At 39.5% G+C, this 17,532-nt stretch overlaps 1 protein-coding gene across 1 annotated transcript in view; it reads left to right on the top strand.

The window, feature by feature from the left end:
* c1ql4b (complement component 1, q subcomponent-like 4b) overlaps window positions 1-17,064 on the top strand; it is a 30,047-nt gene extending 12,983 nt beyond the window's left edge. Inside the window, exon 3 of the mRNA XM_047346755.1 lies at window positions 15,520-17,064. Coding sequence (XP_047202711.1) covers window positions 15,520-15,699 — 180 coding nt within the window. The 3' untranslated portion in view covers window positions 15,700-17,064. The remainder of the gene's footprint in view (window positions 1-15,519) is intronic.
* The last annotated feature ends 468 nt before the right edge of the window (window positions 17,065-17,532 follow it).

The following is a 17,532-nucleotide window of genomic DNA, read 5'->3' as shown; positions in this document are numbered from 1 at the left end:
AACATTGGTTGTGGAAATACATAAAATAAAATAGAATAGAATAGAAAAGAATAGACATATCCTTTATTGGCCCACAATTCAAGTGTAACAGTAGCAAAGTGAAAGGCAAAAGGAAGCATGCAGATACACACAATGGTAAAAAATATAAAAAACAAAAGCTAAGAATAAGAGACTAAAAAAAACACTGTACAGTTGTTAAAAGTAATATACTCAGATGGTCAACTGAGTAGGGTGATTTGAAAATGTACAAAATGTATGTGTATAATTGTGCATGAAAAACAACAATAGCAGGGATGTAAATACTTATTGGATTTGTTGGGAGTAGTGGTGGGTATAAAGTCTAACAGCTGGTGGGAGGAAGGACCTGCGAGAATGCTCCTTTGTGCACTTAGCGTGCAGCAGTCTTTCACTGAAGGAGCTCTTCAGTTCTACAACAGCTTCATGCATGTGGTGGGATACATTGTCCAACAGTAATGTTATTTTTGCTTGAGTCCTACTGTCTCCCACCACCAGCACTGGTTTGAGAGGACGTCCTAGGTCAGAGGCCTTCCTCATGACTTTTTTTAACCGCATACAATACCATAGATAACTGAGTCAATAAAGGTCTTCAGGAACATCTCCTGCACTCCAAAAAATCTCAGCCTCCTTAGCAGATAGATTCTCCTCTGACCCTTCCTCTAAAGAGCAAGTTGAAGCTCAAGTTTGCTGCAGGACATTAGGACAAGGGTAAATGAAACACTTGGAGAATTTAGTTTGTCCAGATGAGACAAAATATTTTGGATATCAGTGCAAACACCATATGTGGATGAAAAATGACAATACACATCAACCATAAAATATTATACCAACAGAGAAGATTGGAGGTGGGAGCATCTTTGTGTGGACATATCGTAGAGACCGCCGTCATGCAAGAAAAATCTTGATTAGAATCTAAAAAAGGAAATGAGGGTGGACTTTGTAGCAAATCAACTCTCAGTTGGTTCCAGAGAAAGCAAACAAAGCTGCTGAAAGTCCCTGCCAATCACCTGTCTTGAATTACGTACTTTTCAGAAATCATGTTCAATACTTATTTCCCTTGTCATTTCACTTTATTAGACATAACCACTGAACCAGTTTTGGTTGATTTCTTTGTATTTGTGTGTTACTTGGGTTGGTGTGAATTTCATCTCAATAGCACCATTAGAAATAGATTTACCGTACTGAGAAAGATTGTGTTTTCCACAAACTTAAGTGCTGCATATACTGTGAAGAATATATAGATATTTAATTCAACTTGAGCTCTGTAGGTAGACCAACCAGAAAACTCCATTCATATCCAATTAAGCCATCTCCTCTTCCCTCAAAGGTTTCAGTCTAGAGCCAATTAGATACTTTCTAATCAACATCTTGACACCTTGGGTCTTGAGTGTCACGGCAAAATATTAGCATTTAGTATGCCAATTAGTGTGTGAGTCAGCAGTGCAGGAATAGGGTTACATGTCGACCTGCATAATAGAAACAGCTGGTATGGAGGCAGACACACGGCAGCAAAAGATTTAAAAAAAGGCCATTTCAGTTGCCCTTCTTCTTTCTCCCAGTTCACCCTTTAAGGTCCCTCAGGTAAGTTTAAGAGACCCTGTCTCAATCGCCCGCTCCGCTCCGAGAGGTCTGTACATCACAGTGAATGAATCCTGTCAGTTTTATTACCAGAGGATCAAGGCGCCACAGCGAAACAAAACAAAACTGAAAAAAAAAAACACAGTACATGGAGACCTCCATCCCCCGAGCTCATTTATACCCCCTCCTGCTATGAAACAGGCATGCTTGATCAGTTTGTTAGCTTCCTCTCCATCACCCATGGCGTTTCTCAACTTTGGCTGTGTGTTGTTGAATCTTTCTGGAAGCCAAATATATTTTCATTATTTATATTTTTTTCCTACAGGCTGCAAAAAATGGCAAGCATCTGTTAGCTAAATATATTTAAAAAAAAATACTGTCACATGAATCAGTTGGACACAGTTGGAAATACATATTTTACCAGGCATTTATCCTTGTCAGAGGAAAATTTCTGTGCTGTCACTTTTTTTCCTTCTCCCCCTCCTCCCCACTACACCCATTTAATGTTGCCCATCTAATGAAAAGTGTTGGCAGTGTAATCTTCTCCACTGTCTCCTGGGTCTCCCCTTCTTCCCTGTAGTAGCAGATCAAGTCAGAACGGCGTTGGTCCAACAGACAGAAATTCTCTCCCTTGTCGCTATCAATCTCCACAGCTGCTGACAATAATCCTGATTTGCCTTTCCCCTCTTGCTTTCTCTCCCAAATCCCCAGTGCCTTCTCCTGTCCACTTTAAGAAAACAAGATTTCACTCTGATTGGTACTGACAGCTGCACCTCCGGACTCATCTGTGCAGGGTTCATTGTCTCAGCACACAGGGATTATCATGGCCATGGTGCAAGAAACTAATAATTGTTCGTTGGTGATGGGATAAACAGTATCCCTCAGATGTAATACACAATTATGTAATCAATCGAATGCTTTACACATGCAATGTGTAGAAGATATTTATGTAAGTTATGACACATTTTGATAATTTATACTTTATTTTTTATATATTACCACAAGGTCTCTTCTGTATATAACTGGTAAATTTACACAAATTATTATTAGTGGGTTGGGGAAGGTTGCTTGTGAGGGATGAGTGAAAAACCTTGGGAATTTTTGACATACAATTCCTTGCAAAAGTAATTACACCAATCGATTTGTTTCCCAAATGTTGCCATGTTACAAATACAAACTTCAAAGTATTTCATTGGGAATTTATTTGGTAGACCAGCACAGAGCAGTAAATAATTGTGAAGTGGCAGGAAATCTGTTTTTCAATTTTTTTCAGTTTTATTCATGTAATTTAAGTGTCCTGTGCATTTGTGTTCAGCCCATTTTACCCTAATACATCTAAATAAAATCCAGTATAATCAATTGCCTTTAGAAGTCACCCAATTGTTAAATGGAATCCACCTATGTCTAATTTAATATCAGGATAAACATAAAATAAATAGAAATTATTTTAGTTGGCACCTCGCATCAGATTCACTCGTCATCTATTTCCACCATAATCTACTCTGGCCACAACATTCCCCTAGCTCTACAGTGACTAATCTTGTAATATTTGACCCTCATCTTACTAAACTAACATCAAACACCTCTGCAAGACCTTCTGTCATCTGAAGAACATCTCCAAACTCTGTCCATTAATTTGATTTAATGATGCTGAAAAACTTCATGCTTTCGTCTCCTCAAGACTTGACTAATGTAACACACGTTTTTACAAAATTCCAGCCAAACACATCTAAAACTTGCATACGTACAGAAGAGTGCAGCCCAAATCCTGATGAAGCAAGGGAGACATGATTACATCACCCCATGCATTAAATCCCAGCTCACTCCGCACTAACTACAAGGTTTCCTCACTCACCCACCAGTCCATCTACTGCAATGCTCCATACTAACTCAAAGAATGGCTCACTGCTCAGACACCCACATGGTCCCTTCCCTCTACTAATTCCTATCAGCTCTATCCCCGCTGAACAAAACTGTGCACTGTGGGCGATAGAGCCTTCTGCTCTGTTCCTCCTCGTCTCCGCACACCCTTGCTGACCATCTGAGGATGCCACACAATATAGAGAGTTTTATGAAAGGACTGAAAACCTTCTATTGTAGCCTATATTGTAGTACTTTGAGTTTGCAAAATGCAAAGTGCAGTACGAATTCAATAAATATATTCTTATATATATAAATACAGCAGTTCAGAAGGCTGCAGAGGTTTGACAGTGAACATTAGTAAACAAACAGTATCATTAGGAACAAGAAACACAGTTCCAACACAGAAAGTTGTGGATAAGATTAAAGCACAGCGGGGTTATAACACAATATCTGAACATCTCACAGAGCTCTGTTCAATCCATCATTTGAAAATAGAAGCAAATGCACACCAAGACATGGCCGTCCACCTAAACTGACTCGCCAGGCAAGGTGCCAGTTAGTCAGAGAAGCAGTCAAGAAGCACATGGTAACTCTGGAGGACCTGCAGAGATCCACAGCTCAGGTGGAAAAATCTGTCAACAGCACAAGTATTTCTCATGCTGCACTTTACAAATCAGGCCTTTATGAAACAGAAGCAGGAAGAGGACACTTTTGAAGAAAAGCCATAAGGAATCCTGTTTAAAGTTAACTAAATGCAGAAACCGAGTTGGAAAAGGTGCTCTGGTCAGATGAGACCAGGTTTACCTTCCAAGAAAAGAACCTCTTGAATGTACAACCAGAGTTACACCATGGTTTAAATCAAGGACTATCTATATGCCATAATTGCTCCATGAAAGACCTAAATTCAATTAAAAAACTGTGACACAAGTAGAAAATTGCTGTTCACATACAATCTCCATTCAATATAACTGAGTGGGAGCTATTCTGCAAAATGGTAATTCTGTTTCTAGATGTGCAAAGCTGCTAGAGAAATACCTCAAAAGACTTGCAGCTGTAATTGCAGCAAAAGATGATTCTTCAAAGCGCTAACTCAGGAACCTAAATACAATTGCACACAACACTTTTCATAATTTTATTTGTAAAAAAACAAAAATAGCATTCAAAACATTTCTTATTTTCCAATTGTGTGGTTGTAACAGGACAAAATCTGAAAACTTTAAGATGCATACATACTTTTCCAAGATGCTGTAGCTATGTATTTCAAACCCAAGTAAATTTATAGCATTTTGTTTACTACTAATCAGCTTTCACATTATTCAGAAAGGCAAATATTACAATTTTAATAACCGATCAGCCTTATTGGTGTCACTTCATGCTATTGTAAAATGACTTAATGTGAGATTATTTATGTGTCTTTAATACACGGTGTCATTTGATGGTGACCACAGTCATATCCTAAATGTTACACTCTTGTAAATATGTGTTTAAAATGTCCAAAGAGGAGGATTTGTTCACTGGGTCACTGTACTTACAGAAAGAGAGAGGGACAATGAATTAATCATAAACACACCACATTAAATGTCAGCATCTCCACTGTCTGAACAGAGGCTAAACAAACCTATGTGCCTTCTAAACAAGTCAACCATAAGCAATAAATAACATTGTGTCCTTTTGGCTGGCAAATATAATTAGCCGATGTTCATATTTAAAGGCCGTTTCAGTGAGGTAGTGTGAATATCACTGCGGCAACATTTGTTGGCGGGTATGTTAGGGGTTACTCAAAGGATGATTTATGGTACCATTGTTCATTTACATATAAATATAGTATATATAGAGAGGTAAGTTAGGGTAAACTGGAGTTTTATGTCAATTTCAGCAAATATACAGTTAGAGATCTAGTAGAGTCCCTAAAGGAAGATCTAAGTCAATGGTGGGAATGCTTCACAGGCCTAGTTGTTAAAAAGACACTCTCGCTCAGATTTTAAGAGTTAAGGTTAACAAGTTGACACAGGAAATGCATTGTTTTTAATAAAAAAGTGAAACAATTTGTTTCATCTATGAGTGGCTCTACATCCTTTCTTCATCTGTGTGCTGTTCTTAAAGCTAGTTATATCAGGCTGACAGCCTTTAGCTCAGCTGACGGTACTATCTGGGGACTTTTTTCAGTCAGCCATGCAGACAGATGTTGTATGTACAAGTTGTCAGAAGTTTCTTGTTTTTTTTCTAAAACCTACAAGATCTTCTTGAGGGAGCTGTTTATTTATTTTGGAGCAAGGCGCTCTCACTCTATAAAGCAACAGCACCCCCTGAATCCTGCACATTTGTTCCTCGGGTGTTTACTTGAGTTTTATACAAACAAGAGGGGAAGAAGAGCCACTTCAATCGAATGTGTTGTATCTCATCCTGGCCTCCTGCTCGTATTTCACTGCCCCGTTTGACCACTGTTGCCTAGCCTGCGCCCCCATTTATTGTGATTGTATGGAGTTATTGAAGAGTTGGACCTATTAGGCGGGGATCTGCCATGGCTGTCAGACTACCAATTACTGTAGCTTGCAGCCATGTATAGCCTGCCCTAATGCATCTGGACAATATGGGAGGGGTGAGGGATATTGCAAGGAGTGGGGGGAGGGAGGTAAGGAGGGTATTTTAGGGGTCTGGTAGGGTTTCTCTGGAGACCTGCTATAGCGGCGCGTCGTTAATCCATCCGATTTAGCCCGAACAGGGACACACTTAGTTGCTGCTACAGCCAACACTGGCATGGCGGGGGAAAGAAAATGCGTGCGTGACCTGCATCTTATTCCAATGCGTGGACACAAAAAGATGGATACATGGGTTGAGAATGAAGAGAAAGGGATAGGGTGGGGAATGAGAGAGGGATGATGGAACGGGTGAGAGGTGGGGAGGGAGAGACAACAATTAATGAAGAGATGTGAGCTGAATTAAAACAAAGGATATGTATTGATTTATTTATTTCTTCGGGAGCGAAACACACATGTTCACCTTGTTGCTGTTAAATAAATGCTTTTCCAAAAAAACAAATATGTTTAAATATATTGAAGTGATGTGCTAATGGTGGGACAGTGAGGAAGAATATGTTTTTTAGACTTATTTGATTTATCTTTTGATCACAAGGGAATCTTGATGACTGGTGGAGATGATGAGCCATATCCTCCATCAGGCTGAGACCCAGAGGAGGAGACAGAGGATGGGGTTGGGGCATTGTATTTGCATTCATTAATATGTATGCAGATGCATCCTTTATTCTCCACTGTTTGTCTACTTGGGAAGTTTGTTACTTGGCCAGTGAAAGCTCAATTTATTATAAGGAGATTTGCTTACTGATTGTAAAAACAGACTTCAGTGAGGGTGGATGAAAAAAGCAAAAGTGATAGGAAGGCTTCTGCGCAGTTTTGTGATTTCTTTATCTTTATCTTTAGAAATATACAGCAGAAATTGTGTTTACAACTTTTTCTTTTCAGTTTATGTAACAACAGACGCATTCATCAATATCATTTCTGAACACAGGCGCACCGCTAAATCATTGTAAAACATTGCAACATTAATTTAAACTGCCCTGTAAACATAGTCCTCATCAGATGTCTTTTTTCTGAATTAATATTAGAACCATTACATATAAAAAAGGGGTGGGGTGGGGGTTTACCAGGGATGTTCTGTGGATGTAGCTTCAAGGGGGGTCCTGGATGCTGTACTGTGACCTGCTGGACATTTATGGGCAGGGCATTGGGGGTTGGGGGTTGAACACCTTTCCAACCATCTTTAGAATTTCCCTTCAGGGAACTGCATACATGCACCTATGCAGACACAGACCTATTCACACACATTTACATTCACAAACACAGCATGTACACATGGACGCAAGCACAACTACACAATGACATGCACACACCAGAAAGCGTTGAGAATTACATTAGCTACTTAATAAATATCTGTTGATCGATCGAGTATTAGCAATATTGTAAATGTGAAGAACATGCAAAGTCCAAACATAAAACATTTTAAAGCATTATTCAAAAAGAGAAAAGAGATGGACATAATTATTCAGCTGTTATTGCTGTTGCTTATTATTATTATTGTTGTTGTTGGTGGTAGTCATTAACATTATTAGTTATTATTGTTAATATCATTAGCATTGCATATTGATACATATTAGATAATTTTGAGTGGAACCCCTGATGCTTGCTTATACTGGCATGCAAATATGAAAAGCACTGGACTATTTCTAAAGATATATTAGATGAAGCTATTTATTATTATAGTAGAATGTTATATTTAAGCTAATATGTAGAGGAATAGGAAGTGGCCCGAATGATGTTTTTGCTGGGAAAGAGGTGGGTTAAAATAAGTTTATACTCTCCTTTGTATGTGTAAATATTTGTTCTTTACTGTTGTTTTTCGTCTGTTTTTCCTTTTGTTATGCATTCAATAAAATTCAAATTCAACTACTAATTTCTATTCCAGTGTAGCTGCATATTTAGGTTCTAGTTAATGTTGTGTAGATTAAGTTGTTCTTCTGCATACATAAAATAAGCACTTTTCATATGAACTCCTCGACACGGACTGCTGTTTAGGGATATCTGAGCACAGCGCACAGACCAGTTAACATACACAGAGTCAGGAAACTGCAGCCAATAAAGTATCTTTGGCTGAAAGAGCTTCATTGAGAAAGCTTCACATAACCATCTTCCAGGGGTGCCCAAGTCCAGTCCTTGAGAGCTACTATCCTTCAACTTTTAGATGCATCCCTTCTGCAACATACCTACATCAAATGGATGAACTCTTCATCAGCATTCAGTCATTGAGCTCTTCAGAGGCCTGGAAACAAGACAAACATCTGAATTAGGTGTTTTGTAGCAGGGATGCATCTAAAGAGGCAGGATAGCAGCTCTCCAAGACTGGACTTACACACCCCCTGGACTGAGGATTGTTTGGCCCCCTCTTGCATGCACCGCCTGTTTCAAGTCACCCTGCTGCATCTCAAAGAGATCAAGATCTAGGCTTTGACCCAGCTCTAGACTTTCCATTTTTTGATTCTCAGTTTGTCCTTGGTGGATTTACTGGTATGTTTTGGGTTACTGCCATGTTGCAGGGTCCATTTCTCCTTTAACAATTTTTTTAAGGATGATCTCACATTTTCCCCAGGCAACATCTGACACAGTAAAATTCATTGTGGATATAGTAAGCTGACCAGGCCCTACTGCTGCAATGCATTCCCAAACCATGACACTTCCACCTCCGTGCTTCAAAACTGGTTCCTTTTCTGAAATGCAGTCCTGTGTTCTGGTGTTATTATTCAAGAGGTTCTGGTCCAATTCTGGTCTGGCTCAGTAGGAAGAGTAGTCGTCTTGCAATCAGAAGGTTGTGGTTCGATACCACCTTCCTCCTGCCATATGTCGATGTGCCCCTGGGCAAGGCACTTAACCTCAAGTTGCCTACCGATCTGCGTATCAGTGTATGAATGTGTGAGCGTTAGTGAATGCGATTGGGTGAATGTGGCTCTAGTGTAAAGCGCTTTGAGTGGTCTGTATGACTGGAAATGTGCTATATAAGTTCAGTCCATTTATATTTATGCTGTCTCTGGTGATCCTTAGTCTGACCTTCATATTTTTAGAGGGCAAAGGTCTCCTACTGATTGCAAAGACATGTATTTTCATAACATCAGTAGTGTCCTGGCTGGGTAACAATGTTTTCTTCATGTACAGCTGTGGTGATATGCCTGTGTTATTTATGTGCTCATGTATGGTTGAAAAACAGGTTTGTTGTTGTATGGCGTCCGAACATTTCACATGACTTATTATTGCTGTATGAAGTTTTAGTTCGGACCCAGAATAAATCCGACAAAGTCTGCAGTAATGATCAGAACACATGTGCCAAAAGGATTTGCTGTGTATGTTTTAAAAGCCTGACAAATTAACTGATGTGTCCCCTGATACCTTCATCTCTTTCAATTTCATGTGCAACAGGTGGATCAGCTGTGAGAGCAGCAATCCTCTGGAAAAATTGATACTGACTTAGAATGCACCTCAGATGGAGGTCTGAGGCCAAAGATCACTGCACATCTCATTTATCTACCCAGTGAGCAGGAAGGGATCAGCACTGATGAGATTACACCCAGATCAGTTTGAGAGAAGAAGCAAACTGGAAGCTATCTTCCAAATAAATTGTGAGATAGTTATATGTTGGAAAACATATGCTATTTACAAGGATCATGTTATGGCCCTTTGGTTTAAATAAAATGTCAACCGAAAAATAAAACGAGGAACTATTATTGAAAAGTTCAGTGTTTTCTCAGCATGGTGGCCCTGATCAGCACAGGTTTGAAAACATTTGCAGCTAAGCGCCTGTTGTCGTATTCCAGGAGTCGTGGAGTCCAGTAACTTTAACAAACGATCATTTGAGGCCTGTGTTTGTGGGATGTGGTCCCAGTGAATTGGGTTTGCTTCTCACAGTTCCCTGTCAAATCTCACCACAGTGGTATCAGTACTTCAAAAATCAACCCCTTCAGAGGTGTTCACAGTCTTTGAGTTATTTCAATGCAGTTTTTCACAAAAATCCAATTCACTGTTTACACATCATTAAACTTCAGCTTTGCAAGGGTGCTTAATGGGTTCTTAATTTCAAGGTAAGGTATACCAGTATGTATGGAGCTAAATTGGGGCCATAAAGTTTGTTCAAACGAAAAAAATGTGTACTTGAAAAATAAAGGTTTGTTCAAACAAAAAAAAATTAAACCTGAAAAATAAAAGTTTGTTCAAAAGAACATTTGAACCTGAAAAATTATTTTGAACATCCCCCCAAAAAATTTGAAAACTGGAAAAAATGTTTTGTTCAAAAGTTCAAAACTACTTTTCAGATTCAAGTTTTTTTTTTTTCGAACTTGCAGATTTTTTTTTTCGGCTTCAAACTTTTGGCCCTGTTTTGGCGTGGGGGAGGGGGCCTCAGATCACGGGGGTGCGGAAGCATGACTGACAGCTCAACACAGCGGCTGAACAACATATTCCCAGCTGTTGCATTCAGGGACCGTGGGAACTGGAAATATCTGTAATACATCATCAATATTCTATATGCAGGTGATTGGTTTTAAAAGATAACATGCTTCACCCATAGAGGCAGCTTACGTGAATACACGACGCGCATCTCAGAGGAGAAAATATGATCTTGACAGATTTGCAGAGCATTTTAAGTCCGTGTTGGAGATTTCCCATGCTCTCAACATAAAGCAAAAGAACCGCCAGACTAAGCGACGGGATGAAACCAGATGCAAAACGAGCCGGTATTTTCCGAATATTGTGGCTAAAATTAAGCCTGGACTTGTTTTCACATGGACTGGACTCGGTTTTCAGTTTCTGGTGCATTTTTGATTAAAACGTGTTTGGTCTCCATTTAGTGAAGTGACTCACAGCCAGGGGCAAACTGGCATATGGGCAACCGGGGAAATCCCCAGTGGACCGCTGGCTGAGGCATTTCTTATTTTGTGAATGTTTAGTTTTTAATAACCGCCTTTCACAGACGCAGGGCGCTGGGCCGGTGATACAGCTCGTGGGCCGGTGGTTCACTTCAGCCCGTGAACCACCGGCCCACCGTGCAGGGCGAGTGCGACATCAAGTACGGAAGAGGCGACAGTTTCTGGGGCATTGATATTTTTCTGGACCATTGTGCCCTAAACTATGCCATATCAACCTGTTAAGGATAACCTTTATTTATATGACTCATAGCTGTTTTTCCCATTTATACCATAATGATATGAAGCACAAGTTCTAATGTTTCCGTTTTGTTAGAATAGGACAAGAATGCTCATCGACACACATTACAAAGATAAATGGCCCAAGGTTTGTCATGAATGACCTGTGGCTGGGGCACTGGGTTTGATGGTGGAGCAGCTGGTATAACTGGTTTGATTAGAATGCAGCACACTTAGATTAAGGATGGACACCAGCTACAACCAGATAGACACCACAATGGTGACACATAGTCTACTGATAATCACTGAGGGAGTGCAGATTCATTGCATTGGAGTGCCAGATATAAAACTACATGTGACCTTCTATCAAGGCTCTTCTTCATCCTTTCACAGACGCTACAGTCCGAGACGAGCCTCGGCGCTGATCTCTGTAATCATTCCTCTGCCTACTTTAGATTAAAATAGCTGAAAATTAGAAACTGTTTAAGAGTCGTTCATTTAAGAGTCAGTGTTAGATAGAGTCTGATCGCTTCTGGGGACCAAGGACCGGAGAAACTTCAAGAGGTCTGAACGCCAACAGGGTGCGGTAGCTCGGACAAACCTCTCCTCTGCTCCAGTCAGGCAGGTCAGCTCTGCTGCACACTGGCAACAGCTGATCTGTAACACATAACATGCGCTGCAGGGCGGCCAGCTGAGCTGACAATGAAGAACAGAGATCAGAAAAAAAAAGCCCGGGATACTAAAACAAACAATGGCACTTATTAAAAAAAAAAAAAAAGAAACAAAAACAGTTGCCCCGTATGCCAGTTTGCCCCTGGCTGTGAGTCACTTCACTAAATGGAAACCAAACACGTTTTAATCAAAAATGAACCAGAAACCGAAACCCGAGTCCAGTCCATGTGAAAACAAGTCCAGGCTTAATTATGCCACAATATTCGGAAAATACCGGCTCGTTTTGCATCTGGTTTCATCCCGTCGCTTAGTCTGGCGGTTCTTTTCCTTGATGTTGAGAGCATGGGAAATCTCCAACACGGACTTAAAATGCTCTGCAAATCTGTCAAGATCATATTTTCTCCTCTGAGATGCGCGTCGTGCATTCACGTAAGCTGCTTCTATCGATGAAGCATGTTATCTTTTAAAACCAATCACATATATACAGGTCCTTCTCAAAATATTAGCATATTGTGATAAAGTTCATTATTTTCCATAATGTCATGATGAAAATGTAACATTCATATATTTTAGATTCATTGCACACTAACTGAAATATTTCAGGTCTTTTATTGTCTTAATACGGATGATTTTGGCATACAGCTCATGAAAACCCAAAATTACTATCTCACAAAATTAGCATATCATTAAAAGGGTCTCTAAACGAGCTATGAACCTAATCATCTGAATCAACGAGTTAACTCTAAACACCTGCAAAAGATTCCTGAGGCCTTTAAAACTCCCAGCCTGGTTCATCACTCAAAACCCCAATCATGGGTAAGACTGCCGACCTGACTGCTGTCCAGAAGGCCACTATTGACACCCTCAAGCAAGAGGGTAAGACACAGAAAGAAATTTCTGAACGAATAGGCTGTTCCCAGAGTGCTGTATCAAGGCACCTCAGTGGGAAGACTGTGGGAAGGAAAAAGTGTGGCAGAAAACGCTGCACAACGAGAAGAGGTGACCGGACCCTGAGGAAGATTGTGGAGAAGGGCCGATTCCAGACCTTGGGGGACCTGCGGAAGCAATGGACTGAGTCTGGAGTAGAAACATCCAGAGCCACCGTGCACAGGCGTGTGCAGGAAATGGGCTACAGGTGCCGCATTCCCCAGGTCAAGTCACCTTTGAACCAGAAACAGCGGCAGAAGCGCCTGACCTGGGCTACAGAGAAGCAGCACTGGACTGTTGCTCAGTGGTCCAAAGTACTTTTTTCAGATGAAAGCAAATTCTGCATGTCATTCGGAAATCAAGGTGCCAGAGTCTGGAGGAAGACTGGGGAGAAGGAAATGCCAAAATGCCAGAAGTCCAGTGTCAAGTACCCACAGTCAGTGATGGTCTCGGGTGCCGTGTCAGCTGCTGGTGTTGGTCCACTGTGTTTTATCAAGGGCAGGGTCAATGCAGCTAGCTATCAGGAGATTTTGGAGCACTTCATGCTTCCATCTGCTGAAAAGCTTTATGGAGATGAAGATTTCATTTTTCAGCATGACCTGGCACCGGCTCACAGTGCCAAAACCACTGGTAAATGGTTTACTGACCATGGTATCACTGTGCTCAATTGGCCTGCCAACTCTCCTGACCTGAACCCCATAGAGAATCTGTGGGATATTGTGAAGAGAACGTTGAGAGACTCAAGACCTAACACTCTGGATGAGCTAAAGGCCGCTATCGAAGCATCCTGGGCCTCCATAAGACCTCAGCAGTGCCACAGGCTGATTGCCTCCATGCCACGCCGCATTGAAGCAGTCATTTCTGCAAAAGGATTCCCGACCAGGTATTGAGTACATAACTGTACATGATTATTTGAAGGTTGACGTTTTTTGTATTAAAAACACTTTTCTTTTTTTGGTCGGATGAAATATGCTAATTTTGTGAGATAGGAATTTTGGGTTTTCATGAGCTGTATGCCAAAATCATCCGTATTAAGACAATAAAAGACCTGAAATATTTCAGTTAGTGTGCAATGAATCTAAAATATATGAATGTTAAATTTTCATCATGACATTATGGAAAATAATGAACTTTATCACAATATGCTAATATTTTGAGAAGGACCTGTATATAGAATATTGATGATGTATTACAGATATTTCCAGTTCCCACGGTCCCTGAATGCAACAGCTGGGAATATGTTGTTCAGCCGCTGTGTTGAGCTGTCTGTCATGATTCCGCAACCCGTGATCTGACCCCACGCCAAAACAGGGCCAAACGTTTGAAGCCACAAAAAAAAATCTGCAAGTCCGAGAAAAAAAAAAAACTTGAATCTGAAAAGTAGTTTTGAACTTTTGAACAAAACATTTTTTCCAGTTTTCAAATTTTTTGGGGGAAGGTTCAAAATAATTTTTCAAGTTCAAATGTTGTTCTTTTGAAAAAACGTTTATTTTTCAGGTTCAAATGTTTTTCATTTAACAAACTTTATGGCCAGAATTTAGCTCCATAAGTATGCAGGTATTTCATAGAACATTTAAAAAGCATATTTGGTAACATGTTTTTTAAGCAAAGTGCACCTCAACATAATTCTGGGTGGAAATATTTGACCACTCTTTTATCAGAAGTTGTAGATTTCATTTAAACTGGTTGGTTTCCATGTCAGGTAAATACCTGGCTTTAAAACAACATTCCTGTTTTTGACTTCGATTGAGGTACAGAAATACAATTTCAGAAGCTTAATCGTCGAATGATTAATTAATTCCCAAAGCAATTATGATGGATGTTTAGGATCATTGTCCTTGAACATTTGTGTCCAAGGTTTAACTATCTAGCTGTAGATTTGAGGTGAAGTTAAAGAATTATTTTTTTTCCAGAAGGTACTTGGATTATCCATGTAGCAGCTACGATTTCCAGTTGTGCTTGAAGGTGTCAATTTTAGAGATTTTGTAAATCAGACCTCTCTAAGTCTGTGGGAAACTGGTGTCCTAGCAGTTTCCAGTTCATTGCGGACTTATAAAGCCAGTTAGGATGGCCCTGACCAGAGCCTAAACAAAAATTTATTTAGTATCTTTAAAAGCCAGGTCAATGCAGGAAACCAACCAGTTTGGATGAAATTTACACATGCTGCCAAAAAGCAGTGGTCAAATATATATCTAGATGAATGCCAGAAGCTTGTTGGTGGCTACAAAAGTATGGTAGATGTGCTAAGGGGCAAATCTTAGTGAAGGTGTATGCATATGTTTGGACTCTTACGTATAGTTTTAACTTCATGTGGATTACATAAAATTCCACATTAAATGTAAACTTGTGCACCCACTTCCTGTTTTTGTCATTCATTAAAACTCTATGTAAGGTATAGTCATTCCAAAGTGAAAAAGAACAGGTTAAATGCATCATTAAAAGGCTGCAATTTAAATGATATGCATGACGATGATGTAAACTTTTTACCGCAACTGTATATAATGATGAAGTGACTATTGTATATTCAATGGTGTTGAGTGATTGTTAAATGTTAAATGTTTCAAAATGTTACCTAACTGACAAGAAAATAACATTTCCTGCAGGTCCAACTCAAGAATCTTGTGCAAAATGCCTAGAATGTTCAAAAAGAGAAACAACATATAAAGTTGCAACATAATGAATCTTAAAAACAACTGAGAGGTTCTCCCTTCTCTTTCTTTCTTTTCTTTGTGCCTTGATCTATATTCTTGTCTCTGCACCAGGTGAGGGCCAGTGCAATCGCCCAAGATGCAGATCAGAACTACGACTACGCCTCCAACAGTGTCATCCTGCACCTGGACGTCGGCGACGAAGTGTGTGTTCAGCTGGACGGGGGCAAAGTTCACGGGGGAAACACCAACAAATACAGCACCTTCTCTGGCTTCCTCATCTACCCAGACTGACAGTATAATCTTACCCTCCTCCACCCTTTCTCTGTGATCAAGCAAAAAGTTTCCTCCTGTTTCTTTATCTAACACATCCTGCCATCCATTTGTCACCTCTGCATATAATACACATAGTGACATAACAACAGAGTTAAACAAAGTTTGTGTAAAAAAGAATATAATGTACATATTACCAGATAAGATCGACTCATGGTGCACACACTTTTGTGATATTTAATACAGTGCCATGTACAGTATGCATAAGCATGGCTGAAATACACAATTAACACTTTATTCCATTCATGTTGCTGTTTATACATTATTGTACTTCAGTTTTAGCTCAAAGACAAACCAACTGAAATAATATCTGAATGTAGACTGTCAATCCAGCGAAGGTATTCGGCTGCAGCCTCTTGCCCTTGCTGTGAGATAGATTTCCATTCCGGCTGTAGACACAAAACAAGAAAAAGGCATGAATATATTGATCTCAACTGATAATTCAGCACACCTCACAATTATAATGCTGTGTGTTGTATGTCTGTGTTAATGCCTGCGTGGAAGCATATGAGTGTGGTTTTGCCCTTTAGTTCTGTGCAAGTGTAAAAGCATCCTGCTGTTGGTGTAATTAGCGCAGAAAGGGAAGGGAGTGAAGCTGCTGGTAACAGTCCCTTAACACACACAGTTTATCAATACTATGGTTTAGCTTTTAGATTGATTTCTGATACTCAGAGCAACATCATGTTGTGGTAACAAGGTGAGATTTCATCTGAAGCCCATTCCCAGTTACACAATACCTTTACGTCATAGTGTGCTGTATTGATCAGAAACACAGATGTTTAGGAAATGTGCTCATTTATTTTTCTCAATAATATGAAAAGAGGCTGGTAATTTTGATGGTTCTGATAGGAAATATGTAGTTATTGAAACTAATTTGTCCTCTTCTAAACTTAAATGAATTTATATTTATTTCAAATATTTACACAGAGGTTTAAACACCAAAACAAAAGCAAAGTGAATGCGTTCATATACACAAAGTTTTAATATCAAATATAACCTGACTAAATACAAAAAGCTGTTTTAAAAGAGGATTTAATTTATTAAGGTAAAAAGGCTATCAAAACTGATGGCTCAATTTTGAAAAGTAATTGCCTCCTAAACTTAATACCTGGTCTTTGGCAGCAACAACTGCCAATAAGCTAAAAAATCAAGGCGCTTTGCGCATCTTCCAGAAAACAATGACTAAATCAGCTGCTGCAGTTGCCAATAAGTGTCGGTTTTTTCATCACTGTGGAAGAATGTTTTTTGGTTTCATCTTAGTTGAATTGTTTTTTTTTTTTCCATCAATATTTTTATTGTGTTTTTCATTTACATTGACATACACTTCTCATAATCAAACAAAAAGCACCCTCATAAAATAAACATCTGCATATTTTCCAGATATACAACAGACAGCAACCCAGGATACTGATTGTAGAGCCTCTTAACATTCTGGTTTGGTCATTCTTGTCCTTAGTTGGTTTCTTACACTTGCGATATGTCCACACCTTCCACAAATGTCCAGAGGGGTCTCCATATGTTTTCAAACAACTTTCCTTTTCCTTTCTGAAGATATGTTATGCGTTCCAGGGGTAAAGTCATCAGCATTTATCTGATAAGTGCTATCAGTCTTTTGGCTTGTAGTAGACACATATCAATCAGTAGCTGTTCACATTTGGTAAACAAAGTATCCTTTGAGACAAGATGTTCTATGATTTGTTTTATTGCTTTCCAAAACCTTTTAATTTTCCTGCATTCTAAGATACAATGAAATAGTGTCCCTTTTTCTCCTGAACATTTTATGCATGTGTCTGG

The sequence above is a fragment of the Girardinichthys multiradiatus genome, chromosome 20 (assembly GCF_021462225.1).
Source record: "Girardinichthys multiradiatus isolate DD_20200921_A chromosome 20, DD_fGirMul_XY1, whole genome shotgun sequence".
NCBI lineage: Eukaryota > Metazoa > Chordata > Actinopteri > Cyprinodontiformes > Goodeidae > Girardinichthys > Girardinichthys multiradiatus.
The sequence above is the reverse complement of the archived record's forward strand: the minus strand, read 5'-3'. Positions and strand labels throughout refer to the sequence as shown.